At 45.4% G+C, this 17,069-nt stretch overlaps 1 protein-coding gene across 1 annotated transcript; it reads left to right on the plus strand.

Annotated features, from left to right (window-relative positions):
- The first annotated feature begins 674 nt into the window (after window positions 1-674).
- Window positions 675-1,208, plus strand: LOC119383981 (uncharacterized). Its single transcript, XM_037652267.1, has one exon. The coding sequence runs from the start codon at window positions 675-677 to the stop codon at window positions 1,206-1,208; it is 534 nt and encodes a 177-aa protein (XP_037508195.1).
- Window positions 1,209-17,069: the final 15,861 nt, after the last annotated feature.

A 17,069-nucleotide genomic window follows, 5' to 3' on the forward strand; every position in this document is an offset into this window, starting at 1 on the left:
ATACATGTTGCCGTTCATCGTAATTTGTAGTTTTTATGGCTTGCTTCTGCATCTGTGGCTCTTGTTTGTATTTTGCCTGTTATTCTGGCTAGGCAAGCGAAAGCCCCAGTACGTATCGACGTGCTCTAATGAAGTATGGATAGCTCTGAATGAAGGTATTTTGTTATTCATGTGAGTACGTATCTTCTGCGAACATTTTTTTAAATTTTTGTATTTTCCAGCACCAGCCAAAAACTGCAAATATCTGCCTGCCCGGTAGAATGATATTAGATGCACATCATAAATTTCTTCTGTTTTAATTGACCTCTCTCGTTAAAAACGAAAACCTGGCGCATTATTCCCTTGCTTTCGCTGGGCTATATACTACCTTGACGAGGCTTGGGTGAATGCTGGGCACACCAAGGAAAAGGTGTGGAAGGACGCCACTGTGTCGTCACGTGAGGACGCCTTCCGCAAGGGTCTCACAACTGGGCTTCGCGCACCGAGCGGCAAAGGTGGTCGGCTCATTGTTCTCCATGGTGGAAGTGAAAACGGCCTCGTCGATGGGGAATTTCTGGTTTTCCGGGTGAAAAAGTGTTACCAGTGACTACCACAGTGAAATGGATGGCCCACGCTTTGAGAGATGGCTCAAAGGACAACTTTTACCAAACATTGAGCCACGGAGCGTAATTGTCATGGACAATGCTCCATACCATAGTGTTCAGCTCGAAACGTTGCCCTCGACGCCGTCGCGCAAGGCCGAGATTCAGTCTTGGTTGACTCAAAAAAACATCCCGTGGTCTAATGACCAGTTGAAGCCCGACCTCAATCAGCTGGTTAACCAAAACAAGCACCGTTTTTCTGAATACCGGATTGATGCCCTGGCCAAGGTTGCCGGTCATTACATTGTTCGGCTTCCTCCTTACCATTGTGAATTCAATCCTATTGAAATGGTGTGGAGCCAGGCCAAGGGGTATACTGCAGCCAACAACAGGCCGTTCACTCTTGCTGGAGTCGAAAAACTTCTGGACGAAGCCATTGCCCTTGTGACTCCAGAAAACAGGGCGCGCGGCTGCGCTCATGTGGTTCGTCTTGAAGAGGAGGCCAGGGAGCAGGATGGTGCAATCGAAAGCACGCTCGACAGCATCATAATTACTCTGGGATCTGACTCCAGCAGCTGCAGTGACAGTAGTGTCAGTGAATTGAGTAGTATAGAGGGGCTCTGGTGAACCCGGTGTGCGCTGGCTCATGAGATGCTGATTGTTTGTGAGATGCTATGTATTCCTCTTTGATGCCCAACAGCTTGGAAGTATGCTCTGTCATTCTAAAAAAACAGGACGTGCAAACAAGGACACAGGAAGGAAGTCAAGGCACCACAAACGGCGACTAACAAGTGACGATGTGCACTATCCGCTTACGTGACTATGGTTGCATGCAGCACCAAGCAATCATTTAGTATGTTTGTTGTCAGCCTCTGAATTAGTCTTTTGATTGTCAGTTGTGGGTGGCACTTGTACTTCGCACATAAAACGGCAGCTGAGGAGTGCAAGGAGTGCTGAGTGATGCATCACATATCTTGTTTCACCCGAAAGAAATGGTAGCAAAATTTTGATTACAACGCAAGAGACTGTATACAGCCATTCCAAATAGCTGTTACGGATGGAAGAACTGACAAGACTGGATGAATTTTAGCTCGAGAGCTGCGCGATGGAAGTGAATTCCAGAAATTCATTGTCTCATCATTTGTAAGTGTTTCACTCATCCGGCAAAAAAATACCACCATCAGTTACACTACGTACGTGGATAATAATTAGTATCCACTTGCTCATGTTTTGTTTGTTTCTTCGATTGCACATGTTGTTGAGCACAAATGCTTTTTCAAGTGCGTTTTTACATGGCCAAATGACGAGGTCTCAAGGGAATACGCACAGTAATGTGCGCGTCTTCATGACGTTTTTACTGTACATTGTAGTCAAGTACTTCATATAAGTGCTGACGGGAGTCATATAAGTTTCGTTGAAAATACAGGGCTGTCTGCCTTTGATAGATTAAGTTGGTATGAAAGAAGGGGACAGAGTATTAAAGGTTTATTCCTGTGACTGGTGTGCGTGTGTGTGTGCATTACTACTTGAGCCACTCTTAGATTTTAGCCAGCTGATTATGCAGGAAATATTTAACAAAACACCTTGTTTTAGCTGCTGCAATTTTTCACGTGACACAATTTATTCCTCCTGACAAATACTCGCAGTGTCCAGATTTAAAACTGTCTGCAACTGGCCGTGGTAGCCCTGTGTGTTCAAGGGGTTTCCTTGCTGGTTCAGGAGTAGTGTGTGTAAATACCGGCCACAGCCACAAAAATCGAAATTGTAATGGGGAGGGAAGAGGGATGGTGTAATTACCAGGCTGAGTATGGTTCAGAATACTGGCGTTGGACGAAGTTAGCGAATGAAATGTTATTTACGACATCAGGAACCAATTATTGCTGGCGAAATGTAGGTGACCATTCATTTTTGAACTCAAGAACCAGCGCTAATTGTGTAAGCATGATATTTTACAGACGTGCAGGGGTTTACACGCCTTCCTGTTCTAGGTAACCTAACAAGTGCAACATACGATTGCTATCCTGAGGCGTACATAACCGGCGCCATGCAGTATCGTGAGAAATGACCGCATGCCCGTACGGTTTTAATGAAGTAGACGGAAACGAGCAGCGGTTGGGATCGAGCACAGGATTCGCAGGTTGCGGGGCGTGTGGGCAGTGGGCCACCGATGGCTTTTGATGCCGGCGTAACTCAACGCGATCCAAACTGAGTTTCACTTCGCGCCGCAGGATGTGCGAGCTCCTCTTTGATATACCGCGCCCGCGTTATGTAAGCACGCTACATGCGTCAGTTTTCAGCTCTAGATGAGTTTACATATCAGTACATGCCCTAAAAACTGCAGCGCTGAAAATATTCGCGCCATTTCTGGACGACACAGAATGGCACAGACAAATTAAGCGTAGGGAACGAAACGCCTGTCGCATAAAAACAGTCGTTGCACGTCTTCGTTGAATGTAAACTGTTTATTAATATAAACAGTAACAAAGGCAAAACGCACTCTAAAAACTGCTTCGCGAGGAATACAAAAAGGCTGGGCACCGTTAAAGTGAAAAACCCAGGCTGTCGGTTTGGTCCTCTGATTGCAACTGGCGCGTACATCCTCTCTCTCACGAGTCGCACCCCAAAACGGGAGCTCCCTCTCCTCTCCCGCGAGTCGCCGCCCCTCAGTGTCATCAATCTGCCAATGTCACTTTCGTTATCTACGGAACACTGCTTTGGTGTTGCGACCACACGGAGCGAGGAAGAAGAGGGAGAGCGGGAAAAGACAAAGTTACAACAACGACAGCATGCCTGCACGCTCGGTACTCGTGGTTCTAGGGACCGTAGTTCAACGCAATCAGCCAAGGAGCACATGCGAAGAAATGAACTGCAGGAAATACGCATTTGTCGCGCCGAAACTGAAACCGAAACAAGCTCATCAGGGACTACTTTGGCGCAGTAACACAGAGCAGTTAGCTCCGCCCTCGTAGCTTTCCCTTCATTGCCACAGAAAGTTGTCCCCGAGTATAGAGTTATCAAGCACCGACAGAGATACCTATCGAAAGGCAGCAAGCCGACGCAGCCTTCGTGTCCTCATAAGTGCGTGCGATCGCTGACGGAAACGGACAGTGTTTACGCGAGGATCAGAGACTGCTTATTTCGTGTGTTTCGTGCCATGCTTCGCTTTGCTTTGGGAACCAGAATGCCAGCAAATGGAGGTATAATGTGCGTATGACACGTGATCATCGTACACAAACATCAGTAGTGTGCTCTATGTTTGTCCATGGTTCAGCGAAAGCACGTGTATCCTGGTGCTTTCACTGAATATAATAATAATATTTAGGGTTTGACGTCCCAAAACCACGATATGATTATGAGAGACGCCGTAGTGGAGGGCTCCAGAAAGTTCGACCACCTGGGGTTCTTTAACGTGCATCTAAGTCTTAAGTACACGGGAATGAAACATTTTCGCCTCCATCGAAAATGCAGGCGCTGCGGTCGGGATTCGATCCCACGACCTTCGGGTCGGCAGTCGAGCGCCATAACCACTAGACCACCGTGGTGGGGCATGTGCTTTCGCTGAACGGCCAGGGCTGTGCGAGGTCCAGGGCGATGATACACTCAGTAGCGCGAACATTCATTGGCTCGTTATCGCCGGCATTTGACATGGTCTACTGCGTGTGCACTGTTTTGCCGCTTGCAATCCACCGCGGTGCCGCTTGACAAAGTTTGCTCACGAAATACAAGTCGCCTAAAAGTTTGCTCACGAAATAAAAATGGCCGCCTAAAATTCGTTCAAGTGGAACTGTGTAGGAATGCGACTGCCTCCAACTTTTCAATGGAAACATGCCCGCTTACTCTCGTTACTAAAAAGTTCATTATTCAATCTTAGTTATTTGGGTGGCAGACAGCGATAATTACTGTCTCATTTTGTGCCCCCCTGGATGCATCACCTATCTGCAAAGGTTGTTTTCGCGTACATCCTAGTGCTGAACTTTAAAATAACTATAAAGCTTTATTTTGAACGCCCGCTATTATCGCCTTATAAGACCAACATCTTTGTGGGAATTCACGAAACATATAGATTGCAATAGTGAAAGCACACGATATGCAGTAGTTGTATTTCTATTGATAAAGAGAAAGAAACACATGTGGGCTGTTCAGGTAATCTGCTTCACCTGCGTTGTTACCGGTTAAAAGAGCTTAACTTGGCCTACGTGTTTAATATAAAGAGTGAGGAAGTAAAGTCTCAATTACGCTTGTTGCATTGCGGTACCATACAATTCTAGATTGCTTGTTTAAAGAGCGAATAGCGGTTTGCAAATATGACTGTTTGATGCCTACCCCCAGACAAAGCCATAATGGAGCCTATGTTATATAATTGGAAGTATCTTAAAGAGGAATAGGAAGCTGTACTGCAACAGTGTGTAAAATTGGGCTAGTTGGTTTAACTTCATTGTTTAAACAGCGCAAAAAGACGAAGACACGAGAATGAGGACTACACAGGACAGGCGCTGGACTAACAACTGTTGGGTTTATTGAGCAGAAAAGAATAAATACACGTAATCCGACTGCGCGCGCATCATCGCATTACAGATAATTGTCACTTCTTTCAAGCAGGCTAAATTCGCAGTCATGCAGACAGATAGATGGGGTGGAAATGCAAACATCATTGTTGTACTTAATGTGAAAGGCTTCTATGATTTCACGAGACCTTTGGTCAACGTGCCTGAAGATGATATGCGTGCGATTAAACAACGGTTTACACCCACAAGAACGACAATGAGCAGATAAATGTGAAGTAGGCGTGCCTTTTAAAGTGTTATTGTGCTGGCGTAGTCTCTCGTTAAGGCAGGCACCCGTCTGTCCAATATATTTCTTTCCACAAGTTAGCGGGATGTCATACACTACACCACATGCACAAGATACATATCGGGTACGATGATTGACAGAGCACAAATTTCTCCGTGACTGGCCATTCTTCTTCCTGTCTATCGCGGCACAAGCTCTTCCAACCTTACCACGCGCAGAAAAAACAACATTTACGTCATAGCCCTTAGCAATCTTCTTGAGCCTATGCGAGAGCCCATGGACATATGGGATCACAGCAACATTCTTTGGCTTTTTGGTGGCGTTGGTGCGCTGACCAGTTCGAGATGCGGACAGTTTTAATGATTTCAGCAACTTCAGCGAAATGGACGATAGGGTTGAGACAGGAAAGCCAGCATTCTTTAGCCTAGCTAATTGTTCCTTAAAGCTGACTTCAATTTTATGATGGCACGACTTTGTAAGTGCCGAGTTTAGCGAATTGTAGGCAATGCCGTTTTTAACTATCTTTGAATGCCCAGAACAATAACTAAGGAGCGATTTCTTTGAGCGCGGTGAAAAGCACCAGCATAGATGCTCCGGCTCAGCATACAAACACAGGTCTAAATACTGAATGACACCATTGTTTGGCAATTCAGACGTGAAGCGTAAACCAAGGGCATTCTCTTTGAAAATATTCATCACTTCATGAAGTCGGGAAGTTGCAGCGTTGCTCGGGAGGATGATTAGAAAATCATCGACGTAACGAAACACCTTAGTTACTAATCCCTGCACCTCCTTATCTATAGCACGGTCAACAGCAGATAGAAAAATGTTACTGAGGACAGGTGCAACTTTTGATCCAATGCATATGCCTGATTTCTGGACATACACACCACCTTCCCACGTAACAAAAGTTGCTTTTAGATAGAAACTAAGCAGTTCCAAGAAGGCCAAGAAGACAGACTCAGCATTTTCTTTAGCGCCAAGACGCACAAGTTAACGATTCCTTTCCGCTCCATTGTTACTGAACGCCATTCCTGGCAACAAGTTGTTTCCAGCTACCTCCTAAGGCACCTTTCCTCACTCAGAATAGAAGATCCCTTCCTTATCCCTAGTTCTGACCATGTTACTAACTACCTGAGCTCCCAAAACCCTGCTTCCTGTTCCGTGGCAAGTTTTGACGTAGAGGACCTCATTTACTCTATGCCTCAGGACAAGCTCATGACGGCTGTAAAACATTGCATAACCGAGCATAACGATGAACTTGCGTTCAGGAACAAGTGCGGCGTGTCGGCGGACTTGTTTCTGCGCGTGGTAAGGTTGGAAGAGCTTGTGCCGCGATAGACAGGAAGAAGAATGGCCAGTCACGGAGAAATTTGTGCTCTGTCAATCATCGTACCCGATATGTATCTTGTGCATGTGGTGTAGTGTATGACATCCCGCTAACTTGTGGAAAGAAATATATTGGACAGACGGGTGCCTGCCTTAACGAGAGACTACGCCAGCACAATAACACTTTAAAAGGCACGCCTACTTCACATTTATCTGCTCATTGTCGTTCTTGTGGGTGTAAACCGTTGTTTAATCGCACGCATATCATCTTCAGGCACGTTGACCAAAGGTCTCGTGAAATCATAGAAGCCTTTCACATTAAGTACAACAATGATGTTTGCATTTCCACCCCATCTATCTGTCTGCATGACTGCGAATTTAGCCTGCTTGAAAGAAGTGACAATTATCTGTAATGCGATGATGCGCACGCAGTCGGATTACGTGTATTTATTCTTTTCTGCTCAATAAACCCAACAGTTGTTAGTCCAGCGCCTGTCCTGTGTAGTCCTCATTCTCGTGTCTTCGTCTTTTTGCGCTGTTTAAACAAGGAAGCTGTACTTACGAGTTGCAGTAGCGAAATGGCCACTTTTAAGGTCAACATAAGTTTGCATATACAAGATGTAAAAGTGGGACGTTGGGGGAGATTGGATACATAAGTTCAACTCGTGACTCAATTGCTGAACTAATACGGCGATCTGGGCGAGTTGGTGTACTAACATCTTCGGGAAAATGTGCAGCGCGGCACGGGCGAAGGACAAGAAACGCACAACCCGAGCGCTGACTCTCAACTGACTCTCAGTTGAGAGTCAGCGCTCGTGTTGTGCGTTTCTTGTCCTTCGTGCGTGCCGCGCTGCACATTTTCCCGAAGATGTTAACTCAATTGCTCTTGACATAGGTCTGGTTATAGTCTAGTTGGGTCTGATTGCTTGTTACTTGGCACATAAGTTTTGTCTAGTATCCTGCAGCTTACGAAGGCTCCTGCTATTCGAAAGCAAGCAGCTTCCGACACTCACTTCCAGCATAATACAGACATCGTCGCCAGTGTTCTCAGCCTGCAGGACGAAGGCCTCTCACGATGATCTCTGCGAGCTGATTCCATTTTCTCCCTGCGAACTTCTAAACTTTCCATCCCTTGGTAACCATTCGGTTGCTGTCTACCGGTTATCTGTCCTACGTGGCCAGTCCATTTCTTTCGCTTGATGGCAACTAGAATATCTGCTACGCCTAGCTGTTTGTTCTCTGACCCACTTTGCCATCTTCTGATCTCTTAATGTTACGCCGAACCTTTTTGATTCGATTGCTCGCTGCGTGGTCCTCAACTTTTTCTCTAGTTGCTTTGTTATTCTCCATGTTTCAGCCCCATATGTTAGAACTGGCAGTATGCAGTTATTGTGCATTATTCACTTTAATGACATTGGCAGATTCCCTGACATTATTTCGGAGTGCCCGCCGAATGCTCTGCAGCCCGTTCTTATTCTTCGGTGAATTTCTTTTCCGTGATTAGGCTGTCCTGTTAGTCCTTCACCCAGGTATACATATTCTTCTATACACTCCAATGTACTGTTTCCAATCGTAAACCCATTGTCTTTCGCATGGCTATTCAGCAATGCATTTCTGTTCATCATATTCATTTTAAGCCTACTTTAATACTTTCTTGGATTAATTCCTGAATCATCTTTTTTTTTGCAATTCGTTGCCATCGCTACTGAAAAGTGCGATGTCATCTGCAAATGGTAGGTCCCTGATATATTCTCCATTAACTCTGCTCCCTGCTCCTTGCCAGTCTAGCCGTTTCAATACTTCTTCTAAGGATGCCGTGAAAATTGGGGATATTGCATCTCCTACCCCCAGTCCTTCCATCTTTCTTTCCTCCTCCTTGTCTGACTGTTTTTATCGTAATTTTATCGCTTTTTTGTGAGGTCTTTTTAGATGTCAGCTAAGGTATCGACATAGGTTTTGGGTACTGCTTGTAGGTTTTAAGACTGCTGTTACCTCTACTGCGCCGAATACGTTTTAGCGGTTTGTGAAAGCTAAAGAAAGGGTGTGCAAACACGGACACTCGGGATGACACCATCAACGCCGTGTCTTGCTCGTCCTTATTTCCTCTTCAGGGTGGATAATTTCTTTTTGAACGTTCGTAGTAGAATTCTTCTGCCCCCAAACTATGTCATTGAAATTGTTACCGGACTGTCTACCGCTTGGAAAAACATTTTTGATTTTGGTGGAAATGAGAAGAGTGTTTGTCACATCAGCGGCAACGAGCATGCCTTTGTCCAATAAAAAAAGAATTATATTTTCATTTGGCTCTGAAATTTGTGAAAGTATGACCATGCGTCATCCGACGGCGATGTGGTTCAAGCTATTGGTAGGAGCAAAAAACTCCTTGAGGTAGCCTTATTTTGCTTGAAAACAAATCTGTATAGCTTAATTTGCATTTTATGCACTTTCGGTAGCTTTCCTTCGCGTCCAGAGAGTAATTTTAACTTTTTTTTTTATCGCGTGTTGAAAGAGGCACCCGGTGGCACTGCCGGCGCAGCGCTCGCCTGCCTGCCTACCTATGACGTAGAAACGTGAGCCGCGTAACGTCTGGCGCCACTTAGAAGATAAAATTCGGCACATCCCACGCTTTCTCGCAATAGGTTTCATGCGAAGCAGTCAGCGAGCACTTCTATGCTGAATTTTAGAGCTTTGAGCCAAGCGTTACGAGTTGGATCGACGTGCTTTTGTAAGTGTAGTAGCTGGGTGCACATCGTAGGCTTACCAGGCACGTCGACAACACTGGCGCTTAAAGGAGTACTGACATGAATTTTAAAATTTTTCGGGTTGTTGCTCTAAATGAAAGCACGGGTGTCGAGAACCCTGAAAAGAGTGTCATGGGGCCTGGGGATGCATTGCATATATTTTTAATACCGCTTCTTTCAACCAGCAGTTTCGGTTTCGGTTTCGAGAGGGCGGCTTCATAGTGACGTGCCACGGGCCGACTGAAACCCACGAAATATGCACCTGCTGTCCTTTGCTGTCAGTCGAACGTGGTTCGTGATGAGTGAACTGTCGTCCAGTGCCTCCGACAGCGATTTCTGTGATTTAGGCTGCATGCAGAACCCAGATTTCGCAAACCAAGTGAGCTGACTTGAAACGTCATAGGGCTCTCCATGCGGTGAAGCTGCCTTGCAGATGCTGGGAGATGAAAACTTTAAAATCAAACTTAAACATTTATACGTGTTTCCCGGATGAGGTGTGGGGAGAGCGTTAACACTACATGCCAAGGAAACCAAAAACGTCCGTTTTGCTGCACTTCAAAATCGTGTCAGTACTCCTTTAAAGGGTAACTTATGGTCTGACGTAACGTCAGCCCTCACGTTGGAGTACATACGTCAGCATTATCGAAGCTAAGTGCACTTTATGGTGCAATCATGTGACTGTCATACGTAACTTTTGTTAATGTATTCCTCCGGGGTCGAGCAATGCTTCAATAGGCTCCCCAAGCATCGCTTAGTGGCGCTGCTGGATGGATGGACGCTATGAGCGTCCCTTTTATAACGGGGTGGTGACAAGTGTGCCACCAGGCTCGACAAAAAAAACCCCTTTACTCTTCTTTTTCTTAGCGTTATGCCTAGTGTCTTTACTTCAATTAAAACGATCTTACTCCAGAAAAGAAACTTAAGTTTTCACCTCCGTTCTCTGCCCTTTACGGCAGAATGTCCTTTTTTTCCCCAATTATTTATTTTTGTCCTCTCTCTCTAGTTTTCTGCCACCAATACTCTAACCGTCTCTTACTTATTTCAATCGCGGGTGTGTTCAGCTTTCCATTGTCTCTAAAGCCCAAGGCGTCATGTAGGCTCGTGCCCAAACGTACACATGGGTGGATGTCTCCACATTCAATCAGAACATGCTCCGCCGTTTCTTTATCTTCCCCGCAGCACGTGCATTGTTCTTCTTCTTTACTGAATCTCGCTTTATATCTACCTGTTCTAAGGCAACCCGATCTCGCTTCAAACAGTAAAGCGCTTCCCATTGAATTATCGTAAAATGCCTCCCTACTTATTTCATTTTTGCCCTTTCGGTAATTACGCAAAGCCGCTTTTTTCTCCATAGCTGCCGTCCAGTATATCCTCTCCGCCTCTCTGACTTTTCGCTTAACGCTGTTTGTTGAAATACTGCTTACACTGCCAGCCGTATATTTACTAGTGAGCCTCCTAGTTCCTTTTCTCCACTGTGTGTCCACGCTCTTCCTATACAAGTAACGGAAAACCTTCTCTGCCCATCTACTCTCCTTCATAATCCTTAGCCTTTCTTCGAAACTTATTTTGCTCTGAGCCTCCCTCGCCTCAAAACCTGCCCATCCCATATCGCCCTTTACAGCCTCATTTGTCGTCTTCCCATGAGCACCCAACGCGAGGCGTCCAGCAGTCCTTCGATTTATATTCATTCCCGAATGCACCTCTGCCATCATGCACACCACTGAGTTCCCAAACGTAAGCCCCGGAACCATTACACCTTTCCACAGACCTCGAAGCACCTCGTACCTATTGTATCCCCACAACGCTCTGTGCTTCATTATTGCAGCATTCTTCTTTCCTTTTGCTGCCGAGGCTTTTTCCTGTACCTCCATGTACCTGTCACCCTCATTTATCCATACTCCGAGGTACTTGTGTTCGCTCACCCTCGGTATTTCTTGGCCCTGTACTGACACCGCCTGATCACAAGGATCATTGAATATCATTAATCCACATTTCGTTACACTAAATCCTAGTCCTACAGCTTCCCCTTCCCTTCCGCATATATCCACCAGCTGCTGTATATCCTCTAGACTGTCAGCAAATAAGACAATATCGTCAGCATAAAATAATCCTGGAAGCTTCTGCTCAATCATCACGCCGCCCTGTTTGTGTGACAGATTAAAACCAAAGTTGCTACCTTCTAGCGCTTTTTTCATATTTACCATGTACAGCATGAATAACAGCGGGGACAAAGGACATCCCTGTCTCAGCCCCTTGCTAATCTCAACGTTCTCTTTGCTACTCATTCCTTCCCATTCTATGCAAACTGTATTTTCTCGGTATATCTCCCTCAAAAGCTGTATACAGTCGTCGCCTATGCCCATTCCTTTCAATATATCCCACAAAACTTTCTGATTAACGATGTCGTACGCCCCAGTGATGTCTAGAAAAGCCATGTACGAGGGTCTATTTTCTATTTTAGATATTTCAATACACTGAGTGAGAACAAACAGGTTATCGTCTAACCGCCTGTCGACTCGAAATCCATTCTGGAGTTCTCCCAAAATATCGTTGTGTTCTGCCCACTTTTCTATTTTCATTTTTACTGCTTGCATCGCCAACCTGTATGTACCGATGTAATGGTTAGTGGTCTATACGAGCGAATGTTATCCTTCTCTCCCTTGCCTTTATAGATTAAGTTCATTCTACCTACCTGCTGCTCTTGACAGGCAACGCCATCTCTGGCATAGAAATACAAAGTGGTGCAAACAACGCGCGTTTTCCCTTCTCTCCAACGCGCTTCCGCTCGCTTCCGCGCACGTGCAGAGCTCTTGCGGCGGACTTGCAGCGCCTCACAATGTACCGCTTGCAGTGCGGCTTCAAAACGATCTTCAAGCTTCACTGGCACTTCCGAAAAGCGAACTTGATAAAAGGAGAAGGCTCGTCAATAAAGCTTACGGTGAAGAGCGGACGATCGACGACAACGATGCCCGACTAAAAGCGATATGGATTTCCCAAGTCGCGATTACACCGTGCAGGACGTATTCCTCGAGGTAAGGCTCATTCTGTCATGTTAAAGATGCGTAATGGCTAATGGTGCACATGCACTCCGAAATGACGCCGTGCACGCTATCGATGTTTTGCGGTGTGGACTACGAATCATATCAATGTTGTTTTGATATGGCATGCTTACAGTGGCAGCCGTGTACTTTCGTGAACAAACGTTTGCGGCGTGCGAAAAAACGAAATTATACGGGAATGGCACTGTTTCCTGAGAAGGTTAGAGTCAAGTCCTCCGTGCCGCTGGAGAATCACCCGCCGATAAGGCCGCGAGGCTAGCTGAGCTTTAACCACTGTGAAGCAAGATGAACTGCGCCTCGTTTTGCCCAGCCAAGGTGGTCTAGTGGTTATGGCGCTCGACTGCGGACCCGAAGGTCGCGGGATCGAATCCCGGCTGCAGCGGCTGCAATCTTGATGGAGGCGAAAATGTTTGAGGCCCGTATACTTAGATTTAGGTGCACGTTAAAGAACCCCAGGTGTTCGAAATTTCCGGAGCCCGCCACTACGGCATCTTTCGTAATCATATCGTGGTTTTGGGGCGTTAAACACCAGATAATATTATTGCTCGCCTCGTTTTTTCGGCTCTCGCGTCATGCTTGCACTCTCTTTTTATGAGAATATCGACTTGACAGGCCTATAAAACCTGCTGCGCAAAAGCGGCAAAAAAATCGCACAAAGTAAGAAGGTAATTACTTCCACGTTGCAATTGCAATGCATGCATTAAGTGCCAGTTATATTTAACGGCTTAAGTATATATCACCCAAATAAAGGGACAAAAACGATGCGAACCTGCAGAACGACGTTAAACCTTGCTAAAATGTACAGACCCGTTCCGGCATGATAAAGCAACTTTCCCGACGCGTGAATTGCAGGTGCCGAACATCTGAAAATGTGCCGAGTTCAGTTGAATTCAACCAACCATGAACGAACTATCCCAAGAACATGCCTTACTTCAGAAGAAGGATTGCTCAATCATTACTTGGAGGCCCATGAAACGCATCATTCTTAGGCTGGAGGCAGGGGCGTAGCCAGAAATTTTTTTCGGGGGGGGGGGGGGGGGTTCAGCCATACTTTATGTATGTTCGTGCATGCGTTTGTATGTGTGCGTGCCTATATACGCAAGCAAAATTGAAAAATTTCGGGGGAGGTTTGAACCCCCCCCACCCCCCCACCCCCCTTGGCTACGCCCCTGGCTGGAGGCAACACTCAATCCAGAAAACAGCAATGCTGTGGCCAAGTCAATGTTCCCCTTTTGGCTTGTCGCCAACGAGAGGTTGACATCACCATGTGTGCGTGTGTGTGTTAGGGCACTCAACTGTTGCTGCGATACGAATCTCAGAGTGCCGAAGCTTCACAGTGCAGGCAGTGGAGAGGCATGTCTCGCAGAGGTTCAAGAGCTCCATCAGACATGTATCCAGAAAAACGGCAGGAAGTGGAAGATGGGAGCTTGCGATGAAGAAATCCGTAAACAGGGGGTCGGTGCTGGAGCCGACGTTTCGACAAGTGGCCTTGTCTTCTTCAAGGCTGGGACTGATTTCCTCAGCTATCGTGTGTATATGCTTCGTGCCCTCTCCACCACAAGGGAGAAGGGGAGGGCAACTGCCAGAGTGGGGGAGGGAGAGGCTGCCGTGACGAACTGGGTGAGGCATAAGGAAAGCGGGAAAAAAAGGAACAAAAACGGTGGGGGGGGGGGGGGGGGGGGGGGGAGGGTATACGTTTCGCTGAATGATTGTCAGTGGAAGCACATGGCATTTTAACAATAGTAGGTCCAAATTCCTAGAAGAAGGGCTTACCTCTCATTGGTTTTCGTTGTGTATGTACCATACCGAATACATTCAGGAGCTCCCTTAGAAACGTGCTGGCTGGAGTGTATTGAACTTGTCAATAAGGTATGACTCTGTATATTTTCTGTCTCTTGGGGACCGGGAGTTTGACTGAAGTATGTAAAGTTTGAGATCTTCGAAGTTGTGACCTGCTACTTTAAAATGCTGTGCCACTGCTTTGGGTAACTTCTTCGCCGTGTCCGCGCGATGCCCGTTTAATCCAACATTAACAGGTTGTCCCGTTTCGCCAATGTACCGTTTTTGACAATATGAACATTCGATCATGTAGATAACGTTTGAATTAGTGCAGGTAAACTAGATTTTATATGATGGGTGAGCCAATATGATGGATGAAATCACTTCTGGTGCTTTTAGCTATAACGTCATCTTGAAGGTGTTTACAAGTCTTATATCTTGGACGAGAACAAGGTGTTAAGTGGGCATTAGAATGAGGGTTTTCTTTTGCATGCACTATCATGTCTTTAAAATTCCTATCGCGGCAATTCACGACCTTTGGTACTCCAGGAAACGCTTTTTAAAGCGCTCGTTGCTTGCCAGTATTTGGTAATACTTACGGAGGATATTATTTATGTTTGGTAGCGCATTTGAGTTTTTGGTTATAATTGCTGGCGGCTGGTTGGGCTGTGCTACGGGGGCCCTTTGAGCTAGTGATGATTTCCTATCTAGTTGATATGCTTCGTTGTAGACCTTGTTTAGAGCATCTTGCGGGTAATTTATTTTAACTAATGTTTCCTTTAGGTTGCTTAAGTGGTGAACGTAGTCACTGTCATCGCTACAGATCCTTCTTATACGCCTCGCCTTTCCTACTAATATCCCTTGTTTGCAGTGTCGCGGGTGATGACTAGTGCAATCTAGGTACTGCAGGCTGTATGTTGGTTTTTTGTAAAGCGTCGTCTTTAATTTTCCTGCTTCAATAGATACCGTTCGTGTCTAGAAAGTTATTTTCACTGGAAGAATGGTGAATTTAATACTAGAGTGAAAGTTGTTACAGTGGTCAATAAATGCGTTGAGTGTACTTACGCCATGTTCACATATGATAAATATGTCATCTGTGTAACGGAGATAGGTGGAAGGGTTCACTGGACATGATTCCAACAGCTCTGATTCGAACTGTGCCATAAAAATGTTAGCGTATGTTGGCGCAAAAGGGGTTCCCATACTAGCGCCGAAAGTTTGCAGGTAGTAGGATGAATCATTTAAAAGTTCAGCGTCCGGACAAATTTCAGTAACGATAGGTGAACTTCAGCATTATGTGTTTGTTTGCTTTCTATGAGTGATTTCGAGACCGCTTCAATCCCTTCAGCGATAGGTATATTCGTATACGAGGAGCAGACATCTAATGTTACCAGAATGGCCTGATCCCAGAGTGTTTGTGTTTCGTTAATAGAATCTATTATTCGAAGGAAATGAGGTGTAGCTTGAACAAAATACGGTAGCTTAGATGTTATTTTAGATAAATGACGATTTAGAAATGTTGATAGCGACTCAGCAGGTGTACTGTTGTTAGATACTATAGGCGTGCCCGGGATTTGCGCGATAAGCAGTTCATCTATGGACACCTTATGAATCTTCGGAAGAAGGTAGAAGCGGCCTGCTTGCTTGTTTTTAGGCATCGGGAACCGGTGCTCAGAGTGTGTGATTAATTCCCTGGCTGGAAAATCCGTTATCGTATGTTGTATGCTATTACTATATTCTTGGGTCGGGTTCGAGGCTAATTTTCGATAGTGCGTGTTGTTGCTGAGTTGTCTGATAGCTTCGTTTTTATATTTTTCTATAGGTCAGATTACTGTACTACCACCCTTGTCCGCTGGTTTTATAACAATGTCATTTCTGTTTGAAATTTGTTTCAAGACCGCGTGTTCTGCATAAGTTAAGTTCTTTGGCTTTCGACTCCGTTTAGCTGTGCTCAGAATTTCCCTTGAGACTAGTTTTATATATTGATCTAACTCTTGACATTGTTCTGTATCTGGTGTAATCAGTGACTCTTTGCGTGCTTGCGCACGCAAAGAGTCACTCCTTACGTCTTCCGTATTTACCTTATCAAAAATGAGTTCCTTGATGCGCAAACGTCTTGAAAACTCAGTTATATCTCTGTGGAGCTCGTACTCGTTCACTGTATTGTTTGTGGGACAAAACATAAGGCAGCGTTTCAGCAGATCTATATCGACTGGATTTAAGGTTTGGGATATGTCTACCACTTTGCTACGGCGTTCTGGGTGTTGGGCTGGGATTGGGGAGCTTAATTATTGAGGGCAGAGTTCGTAGCAAAATTTTCTTTGCGTTTTTCCTTGATCAGCAATTTATCTTCTCTGCGTTCTAGAAATTGGGCAAGTTCTTCAGTTTCCTCTTCAGATAGTTTAACGCTATTAATTAGGTTGGTTATTAAAGCAAGTTGATTTCCGCAATGGTCTTTTAAGATATCTATTATTGACAAAGACGCGCTTTCTAAAATGCTGTTTCATTTCGCTAATAGTTTAGGCGGTAGGGTACCAAGACCACATCTGACCTTAATTTTAAGACCTTTCGGAATTTTGTTTTCTTTAACGTAGCTACAGCACTTCTTGAAATGTTTTCTGTAGTTTGTTAGTTTTGCGGCGAGTTTACGGGATTGGAAAAAAGACGGAGATTTGCGGTTGCCTTTCCTGTCCTTGGTGTTTGTTAGTCAATTCTGTTGGAGTCGGGCAGACCTCCGGGGCACAACGTTTTCAAGGGGTGTTTTCTTGCTACTCTTTGTGTTAGTGGTG

The sequence above is a fragment of the Rhipicephalus sanguineus genome, chromosome 1, assembly GCF_013339695.2.
Source record: "Rhipicephalus sanguineus isolate Rsan-2018 chromosome 1, BIME_Rsan_1.4, whole genome shotgun sequence".
NCBI classification, from domain to species: Eukaryota; Metazoa; Arthropoda; class Arachnida; order Ixodida; family Ixodidae; genus Rhipicephalus; species Rhipicephalus sanguineus.

Coding starts and splice junctions, on each gene's coding strand:
- LOC119383981 (XM_037652267.1), top strand. CDS start 675: ATGGACAATGCTCCATACCATAGTGTTCAGCTCGAAACGTTGCCCTCG.